We start from the raw sequence: 16,481 nt of genomic DNA on the forward strand, positions 1-16,481 counted from the left end.
GCGTGCCGCGACAGCGTCGGCACCAAGGACCGGCCCCGTTACCGCGCTGACGTTTGCGGTGCACGCCTGAAACGGGTTAATGCAAGATCCGGCCCTTGGGCAGCGTTTCTCGCTTCTCCCTACCGGCGCGCCGCTCCCGGACGGGCTCTTGCGCTCCCGGCGCCGCCCCGCAGCCCCGACCGGCTCGGCCTCGCACGGGGAGCGGCGCTCGGAGCTCCAGAGAGCTGTGGGAGCAGAGAAGGCAGCGCAGGTTATGGCCTGCCAGCTTTGTGCTCTGTGCACACCCGTACCACGGCTAATTCGCGCGGCTGACGCTGATCGATAACTCGCTCTGCCCGCCCGGCACCCTCGGGTGCCCTCGGCCGCCAGGGGGCGGCGCGGCTGCAGACGGGAGCGCGCGGCCCCTCGCGGCCCCTGGCGGCCGCCGTAGGGCCCGCGCGGCGCCGGGCGGGGCAGCGCGCGGTGCCACGTCCCCGTCGCGGCGCGGTGGCGGCCATGGGCGCCTCGCAGAGCATCGACATCCCCGGCGGCGGCACCGAGGGCTACCACGTCCTAAGGGTAAGGGCGGCGCCGCCCGGCGGGCGCCCCGGACACTGGGCCCGGCGGCGGCCCGGGGGCGCGGGGCCTGTCCCGCCGTGGGGCCGCGCTGGAGCTGCCCGGAGAGGCCCGGGACACGCCGGGGCAGCGGGGCCGCCGGGGCTGCGCTGCCGCTCTCGGGCCGGGGGAGTCTGGAGGAGGAATTGGTGCGGGATAAGCAGATCCCTGGGCCGGCTGGTGCCGCCAGGCCGTGCCTCCGTGTGGGCAGGCCGGCGGGCTGGCGCACGGGAGGCGATGCTGGCTTTGGGCAGCCTTGGGCGGCCAGGCGGCCTCTCCTCCGGCAGGTCTGGCCCCGAGTGCTCCGGGACAGCGCGTCGGGCTCGTCCTGCTCGCTGCATCACGGATGGAGCGGAGCGGGTGCGGCTGCCGCCGCTCCGCAGCAGCTCGGGGTGTCGGACCGAGGGGTTCGCACGACAGCGCACCTGAGGGCCGCAGCGCCAGTGAAAGTACTGATTTTCATAGGTACACCGGTTTTGTTCACATTGTGGCCACAAAACTTCGTATGCGAAATACAAAACACCTGATTAGGCTGCATTCCTGAGGTTTTGTGAACAGCCCTGTGGAAGCTCTTCCTTTTGCTTTCAGCGAGCAGAGGCGCTCCCAGAGGAATGGGAGGCGCTGGGCACAGGGGCTTTGCTGGAGTCACGCCCTGCCCACGCCCGGGGGGAGTGCGCTCACTGCGGGCACCGTGCCGGGCCACTGTGTTTGTTGGAATTGGAGCCTTTTGGATAAGTTCTCTGTTTTTGAGAAGCGCGCACTGATGTTCTAATCAAATCCATACATTCTGTTAAAATTTATGTATGGACTAAAGTCACGGTGGATTTTTTCCCTCCTTTTTAATATAAAAGTCCAGTGTTACTAATTTATGTTAGTCCACTTAGTTTTCTCCTTTTCCCCCACAGAAACTATCATGCAGGTTGGTAAAACTGGCAGACATTTTTTTATTTTTTTAGCATAGTACAATGTAAATTTCATTAACTTTTTACTTTGGAGACTTGTAAAACCAGTATGTACTTTGCAGTTAGAGTATCAGTTATATCAGATTTATGAGTTAATACTGTTTGATTAAAGCATGTTAAAAAACTGAGATTAATCTTTTATGGAGTAGAATCGACTCCTTTTTTCTTGTAATCTTACTTGGATCTTACTTTACAAATCTTACTTTTGTTTTCATTTAGGCACTTTTTTGTTGTAGTGGTTTTGCTATGACCCAAAATTGCAGCATTTTATTGCTAGTCTTTGTAAGTGTAATTGAGAGGTGCACATTAAAGGAGGTGATTTCCAAGAGGACATTCTTATTTATATTAAACGTAGGAAAGGACCTGCCTGCTGTCTTTAAATGACTGATATCTCTATTTTTTCACTGCCTTTTCTTACTGATATCCTGAGATGCCACAATAATGAGCAATTACTATTTGTCTGTGGACAGGCGTCTTAAGCTGCATCGTAATCCCAGCCTAACAGTTATAATTTGGGGTGTTTTTATTGAAATTCATGTGGCATGCATGAATATGACGAGAATTTTCCTCTGTAGTTTTTCCAAGTTGAATTTTACAGTTGCCATTCTGTAGTAAGTTTGTTACAGACAGCTTTGGGCTTGCACTGTTAGAGGAGCTCTGCAAGTACTCTGCCTGCATGGACTGACCTTCAGTAGAACTTGAAGTCAAGCAAAAGTGCTTTTTTGTTCTAATTTACTCTCAAGTACATTTTCCTTCTCAGCTCAGTACTTTAATGAAGTAAATGAAAATGGTGGAAGGAAAACAGCAGTGGTCTTCCAGTGTTACAGATCTGATTCAAGATCAGATTTCTTTGATAACACCAAACTTCTGTAAATAATGTAAAGTGGTTGTTTAAAAGATTTCATAACTGTGGGAAAATTAGAGAAATGTCAGAAAAATTTTTCAATCACTGGAAGAAATTGTTTGAGTAAGGCAGATAAATGAAAATATGTGTTAAATGGCCATGAAACAGAGTTTACATTGTTCAGTGTGACTGTAGGAGTCAAGCACAAGTTGCTAGAGGGATGAGCAGACTGAGACTGTTGCAAGTGAGAGGTTTTTTACAGTGAGACTTTTAGACTGTACATGCTGTCTCCCCACAAAACTAGTAAAAAGTCTCTCTCTGAACACTTCAAACAGGAACAGAAATATATGCAGCAAGTGAACACTACCGTCATTAATTTTCGATGTAAGGTTTGCAGATTACTTAATTCTTTTGGCTACTTCTGCTGATATTCAGTGCAATGATGCTTTCATTGTGAGCTTTATCAACAGTGCAGTTGGAACAGGAATTAGGAACCCTCCAGGGCTGAGGCATTGTCAGAGTAAAAGAATTTCATCATATGCATACTTGACAGCAGAAGTTGCTCTGGGTTGTATTGTTGGTCTTCTAGACATTAAAATGTAGGTGGTTTGTTTTGTTTTGTTTTGTTTTTGTGGGTTTTGGGAATTTTTTTTGGTAAGAGGGAGAAAGGTGCCAAGTGTTCTGTTGCCCAAGTCTCTTCATAAGCAGACCTAGTAATGAGTCATTTGTTTGAAGCAGTTCTCAAGTTTCCTTTAACATAAGGTGTGTGGCTGATTAGACCAACTGGCTGACTCTATGTATTGCTCAGTATGTCTTTGTTTCTGTTCTTCAAAACAGAATGAAGGAAAATTTTGAGTAAATTTCTTGCTCAGCAGTGTGAAACTGCTGTAGTTTGCCCAGGCTGGTGTAGTGACCTGACAGTTTCTTCAGCTAGTAGATGATGTCACAACATCCCAATGGCTGGGGGCAAAGTAATTGGAAAGTGACCCAGTGAAAAGGTCCAAGGCTGAACATGAGCCAGTATACCCAGGTGGCCAAGGCCAGTGGCATCCTGGCCTGTATCAGGAATAATGTGGCCAACAGGGCCAGGACAGTGAGTGTCCTCCTGTACTGGGCACTGGTGAGGTCACACCTCAGTTGCTGTGTCCTGTTCCGGGCTCCTGTACAAGACAGACCTTGAAGACTCTGGAACAGGTTCAGAGAAGCTCTGGAGCACAACTGCAGAGCTGTGAGAGGCAGCTGGGAGTGTTCATCCTGGAGAAGAGGAGCTCTGGGGAGACCTCATGGCTCTCCATAGGTCCAGGGCAGGAGCTGTGCAGCAAAGTGGGGGTCAGCCTCTTCTCTTAGGTAACAGGTGATGAAACAAGAGGAAAGAGCCTCAAGTTACACCAGGAGAGATTTAGAGACTGGATTTTAGGAAACCTTTCTTCATCAAAAGGATGACCAGGTATTGGAATAGGCTGTCCAGGGAAGTGGTTTAATCACTATCCTTGAAAACATTCAGAACACCTGTAGATGTGGCCTTTGAGTTAGATTTAATGGTGAACTTGGAAGTGCTGGGTTACTGGTTGGACTCAATGATCATAATGGTCTTTTCCAAACTAAATTGTTGTAGGAGTCTATGTAAGAATCTTATGTGTGAGAAATTTGTATGCTGCCATGTTATGTTGTTCTCCCTAAAAGATACTGAGCAGCAGTGCCCAAAGTTTAGATTTCCCACTCTTGTTTGTGTGCTTCAGTTTGTTTTAATAGCGATACAAACATGTTGCGTGAAAGTGGTCTTTTAAGGGAGGTTCACATTTTAAAAGCTTAAGTTAAATTCTCTGTGCTAAAATAAAAGGTTATCTACATAGGTAGAATCTGTTTTCTTAACAAAAATTTACATAGCTTTTTCTTTTGAAAACTGTGTTTCATCAAGAAATTAAATTCAGTTGTAGAATGTAATGTATTAAAGTAACTGACAAAAATCAAAGAGATTCTACAGATCTAACAGGAATTGCTTATATATGATACATAATGAAATTTTACTGCCACTTATGGAGTGGATGGAAGAACTACAAAAAAACCTTCCAGTATTTCTTTGCTAATAAACTAGAATACTGAGAAGAGTTTCTTATGTGGGGAAAGAAGAAAGCCTTGGAAGCTGTGTATTTAATTCTTGAAGCTAAGTTTCTGAAAGTTTAAAAACTAGCATAAGGTAGCTACTTTCAGAAGTGGTCAGAACTTTCATCTGCCTCTGAAAAATGCACATTTCAGTGCCTAATTTCATTTGCAGTTGCACTGCTGTCTTGGGTCTTTAAGTTGTGACCACTGTGCTGCTGAGCAGACTTCTTAAAATACATAATGTGCAATGTATAATGTGTAGGTGTAGAATGATAGTGTTTGGAACAGCAAAGAAAAACTTCATGTATTTACCAGGAAAGCTTTTTCAGTACTGCAAATTAAAATTAAAATTGGTGTTAAAATTGACCTTGAAATCTTTTCCCTGTTTAATTCTTGACAGTGAATTAAAAGTGAAATCAGTATGTGATCTATGTACTCAGCAGCCCTACTGTCATCTTGGTGAGAAACTGAAATCCTGCAGCACTGTATAAGGCCTCTTCTGTCCTCTGATATTCAGCATTTGATAGAGGATCTCTTAATTTGCTCTTAAAAAGCTCTGGCATTGCATTGCCACAGCTTCTTTGTATTTTCTGCGCCACTGTTTGTCTCTATTATTAGAAAATCATGGTATTTGCCCATATGGGTCTGTGACTCGTATTTCTGAAATAACAGCTGGCTTTGAGAGACTCAGGCTTCCCAAGCTGCTGTGGATGGTATCTTGCCTGCAGTAGCATCTGTTGTAAATGATATTACTTGCTTATTTCTCAGCAATTATTCAATTACAAAGGCAAGTCACTAAATACCTACTCGGGGCACCCAGCAAAGCTGCATAAAGCCAAATTGCTCAGGAGGCACAGAGTTTATGTATGTATCCATGGAAACTTTATTATCTCTGTCCTTAATAGAGGTGGAATAATTTGTGCCCTTGTATTTTCTAAGCTCCCTGTTTATCCTTTGTTGCTGTAGCTCCTGGAGGAGAATCCTGGCCACAGAACTTGGAGCAGAGAGCTGTGTTGTGCATTTGGCACTCTGTGGTGGTGGTGAATTGGGCAGGTAGTGACTGACAGGACGATGGTGTGACAAAATCTTCATGGGGTCAGTGCGATTGCTGTGCAGGGCTGAGGAGGAGACTTTTCATGTGGAATGAACTCAGAATTTCTGCGTGGCATTTCTAGGACTGCCAGGTGTAAACATGCTTTTCTATCAGTGAAGGTAGGCCAGGGAAATAGGAAACATTGTGACAACCTGTGCATGGCAGGATGACAGAAGGGATGCACGTACCTGCTTCTGAGGTGTGGTTGACACGAATATAAGGGTTTGATTTCTTTCAGCCACAGCTTCCTCGTAGTTTTTACATGCCCACTTAGAAACAAACCATGCAGAGGTGTTCAGAATTCTGATGGGTTTGGGGTGAGGCATTCAACATCTGAAGATACTTTCTGCAAACTAATCATTTGGAACTTGGAAACTCTCTCAGTCCCTTCATCAGTCTGGGGCAGAACACAGATTTGGTATTCTAAGTTAATTATTTATCCATCCCAGGTGTCAGTGAGCTTGACATTGATGGATGCTGAACATATGTAGTTCTCATTTATTGTATGTACTCCATCTCATTTCAAAAAGTTGCTCTATTGAATACTGGCCACTCTTGGCTCACAGTGTTCAGGATGTAATCTCTAGGAGGTCATTAGGGAGGGATATTGTCAGGATGCAGGGGGATAGTTGTGATTTTGGCATGGTTTGGTTTCTTATTTCAGAGAATCTCATTTAGAAATAGAGGAAAATCTCTGAATGAGGTGGAGTCTGGCCTTTCATAATTTCAAGGCTATGACATATATCCAGTCCCAAAAATCTGATGTGTTATGCTGCATGTACTGATTTTTAATGCTGAGGTTTAACACATGTTACATCTTTAAAACTGTTTTCCCAGAAAGTTCTGAAACCATCTGCTGATTTAATTTTGGTATAAAGCCTGCATGTCAGGTTCATTAAAAACACAAACTGTAAGTTCCTGTATGACCTATGCAATAGATGGTGGAATAAGAGAGAGAGAGGTTATTATTTTCATGTCACGTCTCTAAACTGAGGGAAGAACAATGAACAGTGTAAACTCATCCTACAATCACTATTCAAACCCAGGATAGGAGAGGGTGTTTTGAGTTACTCGATTACAAGAGAAACTGCAAATCTGAGAATACCATTATGGATCATGTCTATAGGAAAGCAAAGTTTTTTAATTCTCCTTTCACAAAACTGCTTAGCCTCTCTTTGGCGGGCAGGTCCTAGGTATTCAACATAGTAAGTAAATGCTTTGTACATTGGGGAGAAGAATTCATATAGAGAATTTTAGCCTCTCTGTGGCTTTTCTCCTAAGCTAAAATTTCTGTTTGTGGAGGCTGTCCACAACCATACATTATTGCAAGTTTGAATATCTACAGTTAAATGAGCTCTAGAAACAGTCCACAAATGCCAAAGCCATATCCACAATGTGCTGGGAGCTTCTGTGCAGCTGGAGCCAGGGTGTCTGCCCTATGCAGCTTAGCTTGTACTTTTACCTTATTACCTGGTGCACAGTTTGGTGTCTGATCTCTGGCTGTTCTTGGTGAGAGGCACTTGGAATAGACAGGTTGAGTAAGTAACATGGAGGCAGTAGTTTGGATCTAGTTAGAGGGACTGCAGGATATTTGGTGACTGGGAGATGTGGTTCCATATACTTAATATTTGGAGAGGGAGAATACCTGTACCCCAGCTGTGGAAATTATTTCCAAGGAGCATACAGACATCTTGAAGAAACACTTTTACAGACACACTTCAAGTCCTAGTTAGAAATTATAAATGTGGACTTTAGGGATGTTATTATTGCCTCAGTGATTGGTATTACTTTGGGATGTTGTTGATTTCATACTTTTTTTGCTGTTTTACAAATTTTAGACAGCAATCAATGTGTGTGTGGTGTGATTCTGGAATTACTAATTCCAGACTTAGGTTATGTGATTAATGTTCTAAGCTTTGGGCATCTGTTGCCCACAAGTAATCTGAGTTTTTTCCAGGCTCTGATTTTCTGAATGTGTTACGCAGAGATAAACAAATTTCTAGAACAGTTTTATTAGTAATCAAGCACTTTTAAAATTCCATGTTAGTATATTTTGTTCTAGATGAGTCATATTAAGAAAATTCAGTTCCTGCAGAATCAGGCCGGTATTGAACAATCAAATACATTTTTACCACTTCTGTCAGGTAGAATAATATGTGATGTAAGGAACCACACTGTAAAGGGTAATGTTTTTTAGATCTTTTTGGAAAGTGATTGTAGTACATTAAAGAAAAAGCCAGTAGTTAAAATGAATCAGCTTCCTCTCAGAAAGTGTCCTTGGCAAAAAAGCTGTAGGAAAAATCTGACAGCCATGTTAGAGTTAACTTTTCATTGTCAGCAATGCAAGCAATAGTGAAAAAATAACATTGGCAAAATGTCTCTCAGTTACTCTGTTTGGAATTAAAAGCATACTTTTGGCTTCTGGCAGTAGTGTGTATCCAACACTTAGGCATTGTCTTAGTGGAGTTGTTGAATTGTTTGAGCTGCCATGGCTGCAAAGTTGCATGTCTCTTTTGCTGCAACTTGAAGGTCTGTTAATGAAATCACTGTTGTACAGATGCCCTCTGTGTCTCAAGAATGTCACCAGGTGATGTTTAATCACGAGATAACAACCTGTGCTTGCAGATGTGACTCTCCTATTCCTTTAGTAAGCATAAGATAAAAAGCAGGGTCCAATGTTGGTACTACTGTGGAAAGACAGTACTTTTTAACCAACCTTTTCAGAATTCATTAACCTTGTCCATTTGGTATGATCTCCTTTCTTGAAACAAATACTTACAACTTATCTGATAAAACTGTTAAGCACTGCTTTTCCCAGGAAGTGGCTACTGCTGTGTCATTCCTCAATTTATAGATTACTTATTCTTTTGAAATATATATATTTTTTTTAAGGGAGAGATTTTTTTGGTTCTATAGATGACATGATTATATTTGAATATTTTAAAATTATACATACAAACAAAAGTAGCTTCTAGAACTACAGTTGGCAAAAGCAGAAATATGATTCTAATCTATGAATCAGCATTGGAACACTTTTACTGAATTCCTGTTTAACTTTGTTAGGTACAAGAAAACTCACCAGGGCATAGAGCTGGATTGGAGCCATTCTTTGATTTTATAGTGTCCATTAATGGTTCAAGATTGGTAAGTGTGTTGCTATTTTATAACTTTTAATATGAACAATGTGTTGAGAATCTGATACTTAGAGGTAAACCAATGGATTTGTTTTGTATAAATGTATATAAAATAGTTCTTCTTACTTTAAAATGAGGAAGACAAACTGCACCCTATAGGAACAGTTCTATTGAATTTAGCTGGAGGGTAATACAGACATGGTCTGTGCAGGCATCTGCACCAAGACAGAATTGCCTGCTGATGCACCCCTCATGGCTTTTGGCAGTGCCCTCCTGGTTCTGTTTGCTTCCATGAGAACTCAGAAACTTCACGTAGTCCAAACAGGTTGAAAGGCTGCTGTCAGAGCTGTTGGCCGGGCAGGAGGCATGGGGGGAGCTTTCAAGCAGAGCTATCATCAAACAACAGACCATCATAGCAGTGGAACAAACCAGCTGTGGGAAGCTCTGTGCTAGTATGCCTGGATTCAAGAAAGCCTCTGAGCCAACTGAAGTGTTTTCACTTCAGGACTTGGAAAGTATGACCTGTTACTGTGAAGTCCCAGGCGTTTTCTGGAGTTGTATTCTAGAATTGTGAAGGGACTGGAAACTTGTTACAAAGCAGCTGTTAATACATTTTGTGGTAATGTGCAGTGTTAGCACATTTGGAATTCAAGTAGAACTGAATGCTTGTTCTGTCAAACACTGACCCAAGCTCTTCTTTAAACATTTGCAGAATAAAGACAATGACACTCTCAAGGACCTGCTGAAAGCAAATGTTGAAAAACCTGTAAAAATGCTTGTGTACAGTAGCAAAACACTGGAACTGAGAGAAACATCTGTAACCCCCAGCAATATGTGGGGTGGGCAGGGCCTGCTGGGAGTAAGCATTCGCTTCTGCAGCTTTGATGGGGCTAATGAAAATGTCTGGCACGTCTTGGTACGTATGGACTTGGAAGTGTTCTCATTACTGGTGTTTCTGTCTTTCTGTTGAAAAGTAACTTGCATGGCATGTGGCTAGCAAGTCATGAGATTGATCTGGTCTCAGACGTTGATCAAACTGGCTTTGATTGATTTTGGGTTTGGGAAGACTTTTGAGCCTTCTTTGAGCCTTCTGTCAGGTTTTGAGAAATCTCTACAAATTAATTTCCCACACAAATGTGTATTTGTGACTATATTGTCAAGTCTTGTATTTAAATGAATGGGTTTGTACAATACTCAGAGATACTGTATTTGGTACAACACCAGAAACCATATGGAATGGGACTCCTATAGAGCCAGTGTTTCATTAGTTCATTACTCTGTTGAAAATTTGACCAGTTTGTGTGATGCAGAGCTTGTGTGAAGTGCATATCTGTCCCTTCTGCTATACCCTGACACTTACATAGTGTTTTGTAACCTTATGTTTTAAAACTAGGAAGTGGAGCCAAATTCTCCTGCTGCATTAGCTGGACTTAGACCTCATAGTGACTATATCATTGGAGCAGATACTGTCATGAATGAGGTAAGTATAAAAAATAAGGTCTTTATTTTTTGAAAACTAAAACCCCAATTGTTCCAGGGCAGTTTGAAACATACCTGACTCTGTGTGAATGGAAATCAGTTGAAAAGAGGAAGGAGCTCTGGCATGGTGTCTCATCTTAAAGGCAATCCTGGAAATAAGAACTGCTTTTAAATGTCTTCATGAAGTCAGATACAAACTTTTGTATTCTAAAATTAATATTTTGGATAGCAGATCTGAAATCTGGGTTGTGCCATGTCTTCTGAATTGTGCTAGTAAAACACATTTTAAAGTTGGCCTTTTTATAAAACGGCAGCACTGCAGAAACTGCAACATGTGGCTGTTACCAGAGTCTATTACAGAAAGTCAGGACTAGGATGATTGATCTAATGCCAAATGATAAAATAAGGACAAGAAAGCCCTTACACATTTTTATCTTTTTGCAGTCTGAAGATCTCTTTTCCCTTATTGAAACACATGAAGCAAAGCCGTTAAAACTTTATGTGTACAACACAGACACAGATAATTGTCGGGAAGTGGTGATTACTCCAAATTCTGCCTGGGGTGGAGAAGGCAGGTAAGGAGACAATGTGTTACAGGGGGATGGGGCAACTTTCTTATAGCACCAGCCTGAAAACTGCTGGGTTTAAGTTTTCTACAAAGACAAGGAAAGAATGTTATTATATCAAAAGTGTTTCTGCTCTAATAAATTATATATTTACTTGAAATTCAGACACACACTTACTGATGAGAGGGGTGTAAATCAGTAAATTTGCTAGTGCAGAAGTACATAAAGTGCAATAGTACTTTCTGCATTAAATTCCAAATAGTTATTAGCTTGTGGTATATCCTTGAAGTACTGTGAGTAGCCAGAACACAGCACTACTGTGTTGTAACAACTGTGAGTTGAATTCCAAGCTGTATACCTGTTTGGTTTAAATAATAATGAATTTTATTTTGTGCTGAGGATTTATTGCTAGAGCTACGTAATTTCCTTTCAATTGTTTTGTAGTGATTATTTTTCCATAGAAAGTGAGGCAATGGGGGGCAGGAGGGGAAGGTTGTAAATCATTTACCTTGCAACTTGTTGGTATCTTGAGTTGTTAATGTGTTGCTTGCTATAGTCTGTAGTTGTAAAGTCACTTACCTGACTTTAAAATCTTCATATTTTAAAAGCCTAGGATGTGGCATTGGTTATGGATATTTGCATAGGATACCTACTCGCCCATTTGAAGAAGGAAAGAAAATTTCTCTCCCAGGGCAATTGCCTAGCGCATCTCTCAGTCCCCTCAAAGATGGTTTCACAGAGGTAAGCTGGGGTCCCCCTCCTTTGGCTTGATAAAAATGGATGATGGTGTTTACTGCTTTTCTGCCTCTCTTGGTTCATGTAGAAACAAACCCTAATGATGCAACTTTCTTTTCTCTTTCAATAAGGTTCAGCTATCATCAGTTAATCCCTCAACCACCCTCCCTCCTGGGTCAGCAGGCCTTGAGCAGAGTCTTTCAGGACTTTCTATTAGCTCACCTTCAACTACTGTCAGTAATGTTCTCAACACAGGTTGGTATTGTAGGGAGCTGACCTAAAGTGTATGGCTTTTCTGACTTTTTTGTTCTCAAAGATGTTTCTAATTAATTGAATAGAAGGCAGAAGAGAGAATAAAACTTTCTCCTAAATTTTTCTCAACAAAAAAGATTAATGTACTGAATTTGTGCCTTACTTGCTCACAAAATAGTTGCAAACAACTTCTATTAAAAATGCCATGTGTGTTACTTAGAATACTATTTGGCTTATCAGCATTTTAATGTTAAGGCAAATAGTAATTCTTCTGTAAGCAATTATTTATTTATACTCCTTAGGGAAAGAAGATGAAGTATTCTGTGCTTAAAATCAATGTTGTTTCCCTGTGTACCCCACCAGGTGTTCCAACAGTTCCATTATTACCACCACAAGTCAGTCAGTCCCTTACCTCTGTGCCATCAGTTAACCCAGCAACTACATTACCAGGTGAGTAGCTAAAGTTTCTTAAAATATTTCTGTAACAAAAATCTTACAGGAGCAAGGGAAGAGAGCTGCCTTTTCCACTGCTTTTTGGAGAAGGTATAACTCCATACAACTTAAGCATTTAATGTAAGATTTCTCTCTATACAACCTCTACAGTGTAAAGAACTATTTTTCTTGGAGTATGTTCACAGCATGTCTGCAGCAGATAGGAGTGACTTGGCACAAGAGTTAGGAGTTTACCTGTTAGGGTTCCCTGCACAGTGGATGCAGTATTCAGGATTTCTCAGGAAGGTTTTGCTTTGCTAGTTGCAACATTTTAGGAAACCCATTTTTAAATACTCAGCTTGATCACTATTCCTAGTATAAATACAGGGCTAACAATACAGAATTTATGTTGCAGTTACTGTTTCTGAATTATATAGGAATTTAAAGTGGTATAATAAAGTAAGAGCCTTTCTACAATGTGGTTGTTTCCTGATAATAATGATCATTTCAAACACTGCTGTTTCATTATTGTCCTTTTCTTCCCCAGCTGCCTAATCCACCTCTTCCCTAAGCTCTGCAAATACAAGTTTTCTGTTCACCTTTTTCTCTGAATAGTATAATTGCTTTTTTAAAAGCAAATTGAATATTTCTTGCAATTTGTATGGACACACTAGTGAAATTGTTCTTACTAAATTTACTGGAGGCTTAAAATTTGAGTAAATTTGTATAAAGTTCAGCTTTTTTCAGATTAAAAAAAAAAATTGCATATAGCTAACCTGAAAGCTCTTTGAATCAGATTATATCAGACTTCATGGCAAATGAATTCAAGAGTAGGTAAAGATGGCTGGCTTTTAATCAAAATCTCTATACAGTGACCTTGCTTTAAGACTTTTCTTCTCTCTATCTTCATACTGTAGTATCAACAGTTTATTTCTGAATTAGCCTTTTCTGTACTAAACACAAAAGTACACATAGAGCCCATGTCCCAGAAATGAAGCTCTTCTAAAGTGGAAAATTCAGGAGCAGAAGGATATTCCATAGCAAACACAATGATGGAAGGGCATGTGTTGCATTCACTGTATGTTTCTCTTCTATTTTCAGTCTTTTCTGACTTTTGAAAGTTCCTTTGTCTTGCATTTTGATATACATTTTTGTGATTAACTCTAGTCATGAACTAAGTAGAAAAGACTAATAATATAGTGGTCAATATTAGGGATCAGGGAATACTGTGTATTTAATCATATTATCATTGTTTGCCACTCTAATTGGGAATGGAGAACTTCTGGTATAGTGCTGTGGTGAAACAACTGCCTTTGTTGAAAGCTGAACTTGGAATGCAAACCTCATTCTGAAATAATATTCTGCTTTCCTCAGAAAAATCTGAAAGGTTTGGGATTATATATTTGCTAGTTCAGATTTCCTGCAGTAGGTATCTGTTCTCGCTGTGCAACTTAAAAGCTGAAATTCAGGTGAATTTGCATTCTTCCATGTAAAAATTATAATCAAGATAAAGCACATTTTAAATTATCAGCAAGATCTAAGAAATAGAAAAAGACAATTTTAAATTTTAAGCTGTAACTGTTCCCCTCTTCTCTTAGGTCTGATGCCATTACCAGCAGGTCTTCCTAACCTGACTGATCTGTCCAAACTTAATTTACCTGCACCACAGATTGTTCCAGAAATGATACAGCCTGGTATGTGCTTCTGCAAACTCTTAATTAGAGTTATCCATGACAGTCTAATTTAGACCTGTCTGGGGGAGTCCTGAAGGGGAATAAACTAAGATAACTTGCCTGAGATGGGAGTGGATGTTAGTGCCCAGATCAGATAGATGAGGAATATGTATTTAGATAAACTAATTCTAAACCTGTGTCTGTGTTTAGATTTTTCATTTTTTTATTAACCTGTTTATATCTCAGAAGAGATTGTGCCAAAAGTGGAAGTATATTGGTTTTGGGTAAAAAAAAATATGAAGTGTTTCTTTGTAAGATAGATGAGGAGATTGGGGCTCCCTGAACTGAATGCCGGAATTGTTAACTAATATTAGATTTATAATTTTCAATTAAGCAAAACTGCTGAAGGTGCTCATGGAGCAAGCAAAAAGGTACTGGAAGCTTGTTTGGAATATGGTTTTTGTTAACTTACTGTTTCTGGCAGTTTCAGTGAAGGCCAGAAAAACCTAATCATCACTGTTAATGCATTAAATACTACTCTTCTGGGGAGGTACAAGCAACCTTGAATTTACTCTGATTCTTCAATTCTGAAATCTGAAAATTGTCAGGCTTGAAATGAGCCTGCTGAGTCAGTGCTGCACAAACACTATTTGAGCTGTCTGTGGTGTGCAGCAGCTCATGCCTTTTTTCCCCCCTTTTTTCTCTTTAGGTTTGCAACCCCTTCCCCCCTTGCCGCCTCTGCATCTAATGGGAATAACGCCTCTATCAGTGCCACCCAAGTGTGTTCCTATGCTTCCTTTGGTCACAGAGGCATGTACAGTGCCTACAGATTTGCTTCCCTCTATTACTCCAGCTGGAAGCTTTTCCATCAACCCTGGCACTACTGAAAATGTAGAGGAGACCTCTGCACTCACCTTGGATAGTGCTACTTCAACTTCCAGGGCAACTATTGTTGACAGATCAAATGAATCCTCTGCAGCTAATGAAAAAACAACTGGAATCACAGATACACAAGCTTCTGAATCATAACTCCAGATCACGCTGTTGGATTGGCTTGGTATTTATTTGGCCATGGGATACATATTTGAAAAGCAAGTTTTCATTAATTTCATACTAGTTTGTACTTAATCTTTAGAAGTCCTGTAAATAATATGGAGGTATAATAAAAATAAGGGGATTTATAAAGTGTGGGGGGAAGAACTTTATGTTACCAAAAAAAAGTCAAGGTCGTAAATAGAGTTCCACTGCCAACTCTGAGGTGTATGTTTTTAATATAGGCCCTGCTAGGCTTGTCCTTGCTTATAATTAGCAATTTTTGCTTCTGACAGAAATGAAGCAGGTCCTGCGTGTGACATTTACGTACCATAGTTCTTGTTCTTTGCAAGTATCTTGTTTCTACAGTGGGGATGAGAATGTTTAGTCTGAGTTGTGAATTTTAACGCTGCAAAACTTCCACCTAAAGATATTTCTGTTAAAACTGCTGAGTGGCCTGTTAACTGACATGTTGTTATTCAGCTTGTACACAAATCTTTGTCTTTAAGCTCTGGAGAGATGCTCAAGCCATGTTTCGTGACCACTGCTGCGTTGTTTCATACGCCCACTGTAAAATGGCATTTGGAAGGGAATACATGGAATGTTAAATGTAGCACACAATTTGGCACTTCTTGACTACTGTAAGATGAATTAATGGATTAAGCATACATATAGCAATAAATTCCTGGAATTTTATTCTTTGTGTGACAAAATAGCACTTTTTTAAAAACTCTTTAAGTCTCATTTAACATCTTAGTTTAGCTCTCTCTATCACAGATCTGTGAAAGAGCCCCCTTCCTGAGCAATGGGTCCAGGAAGGAATGCCAGACATCTTAATGGCAGGCAGGAGCAGCACTTGTGGTTCAATCCATTGCAGCAATGAGTCACTAAATCTGTCTGCATATGATTCTTACTTGGCTTTTTAAATTCATATTTAGGACAAAAATTGCAGATTAACTGTAGATTATATACTTTTAGAAACTGTTATGTGCACTGTACTCCAGGTGATAGCATTTACTTTTGTTATCAGGTACAGGTGATGTGGAAAACTCTTCTGTACCACTCCAGTCCTTCTGTATTACTGGGATTTCATTTATATGTGGTTGCTACAAGCATATGCAAACTTACACATATCATCAGCAGGCTGGAGCTGAAGTCTGTCTCAACAGCTGTGTAATTAATTTTGGCAATGTAGCTTGCCTGAGCAGTGTTTAGAACAGTAGTTGCTTCTGACTTCTGATCATAATGATAATGTCTCAAATAATTTGTTCAAATGGAAGCCTTATCTAATACCTGTTGTCCTGTCTTTATCACCTAAGTATTTGTCTTTCCTCTGCCCCACTGCTGCACATTTCTCATCATCTGTTATGGCAAAAGTCCATGTCAAACACAGACCCCCCAAATACTATTTCATACTGTAAGCAGTTTTCTTTTCTCAGCTGCTTGGAGTGTGAAATTCCTCTGCCTTGCTAAGTAGGGCACTTGCTGTTTCTCAGAATGTATTTCTTTTTACCTTTGTAAATCCAGTGTCGTATACCTCAGAATTAAACCTTGACATGAGAAGAAGGATGTTCCCTCTTTT

At 40.8% G+C, this 16,481-nt stretch overlaps 1 protein-coding gene across 1 annotated transcript; it reads left to right on the plus strand.

Annotated features, from left to right (window-relative positions):
- The first annotated feature begins 469 nt into the window (after positions 1–469).
- GORASP2 (golgi reassembly stacking protein 2) lies at positions 470–15,595 on the plus strand. The gene is made up of 10 exons (XM_021552373.3): positions 470–558; positions 8,660–8,740; positions 9,443–9,646; positions 10,124–10,210; positions 10,654–10,784; positions 11,384–11,516; positions 11,642–11,765; positions 12,126–12,212; positions 13,793–13,888; positions 14,577–15,595. The coding sequence occupies exons 1-10, from the start codon at positions 496–498 to the stop codon at positions 14,894–14,896; spliced, it is 1,326 nt and encodes a 441-aa protein (XP_021408048.1). The 5' UTR covers positions 470–495; the 3' UTR covers positions 14,897–15,595.
- Positions 15,596–16,481: the final 886 nt, after the last annotated feature.

This window comes from Lonchura striata, chromosome 7 (genome assembly GCF_050655825.1).
Source record: "Lonchura striata isolate lonStrDom1 chromosome 7, ASM5065582v1, whole genome shotgun sequence".
NCBI classification, from domain to species: Eukaryota; Metazoa; Chordata; class Aves; order Passeriformes; family Estrildidae; genus Lonchura; species Lonchura striata.

What these genes read in the sequence shown, in the direction of transcription:
- GORASP2 (XM_021552373.3), top strand. Translation starts at nt 496, where the DNA reads ATGGGCGCCTCGCAGAGCATCGACATCCCCGGCGGCGGCACCGAGGGC. An exon ending in AAAATGTCTGGCACGTCTTG is followed by an intron (nt 9,647 to 10,123) that starts GTACGTATGGAC and finishes TTTTAAAACTAG; the next exon opens with GAAGTGGAGCCAAATTCTCC. An exon ending in CAGATACTGTCATGAATGAG is followed by an intron (nt 10,211 to 10,653) that starts GTAAGTATAAAA and finishes ATCTTTTTGCAG; the next exon opens with TCTGAAGATCTCTTTTCCCT.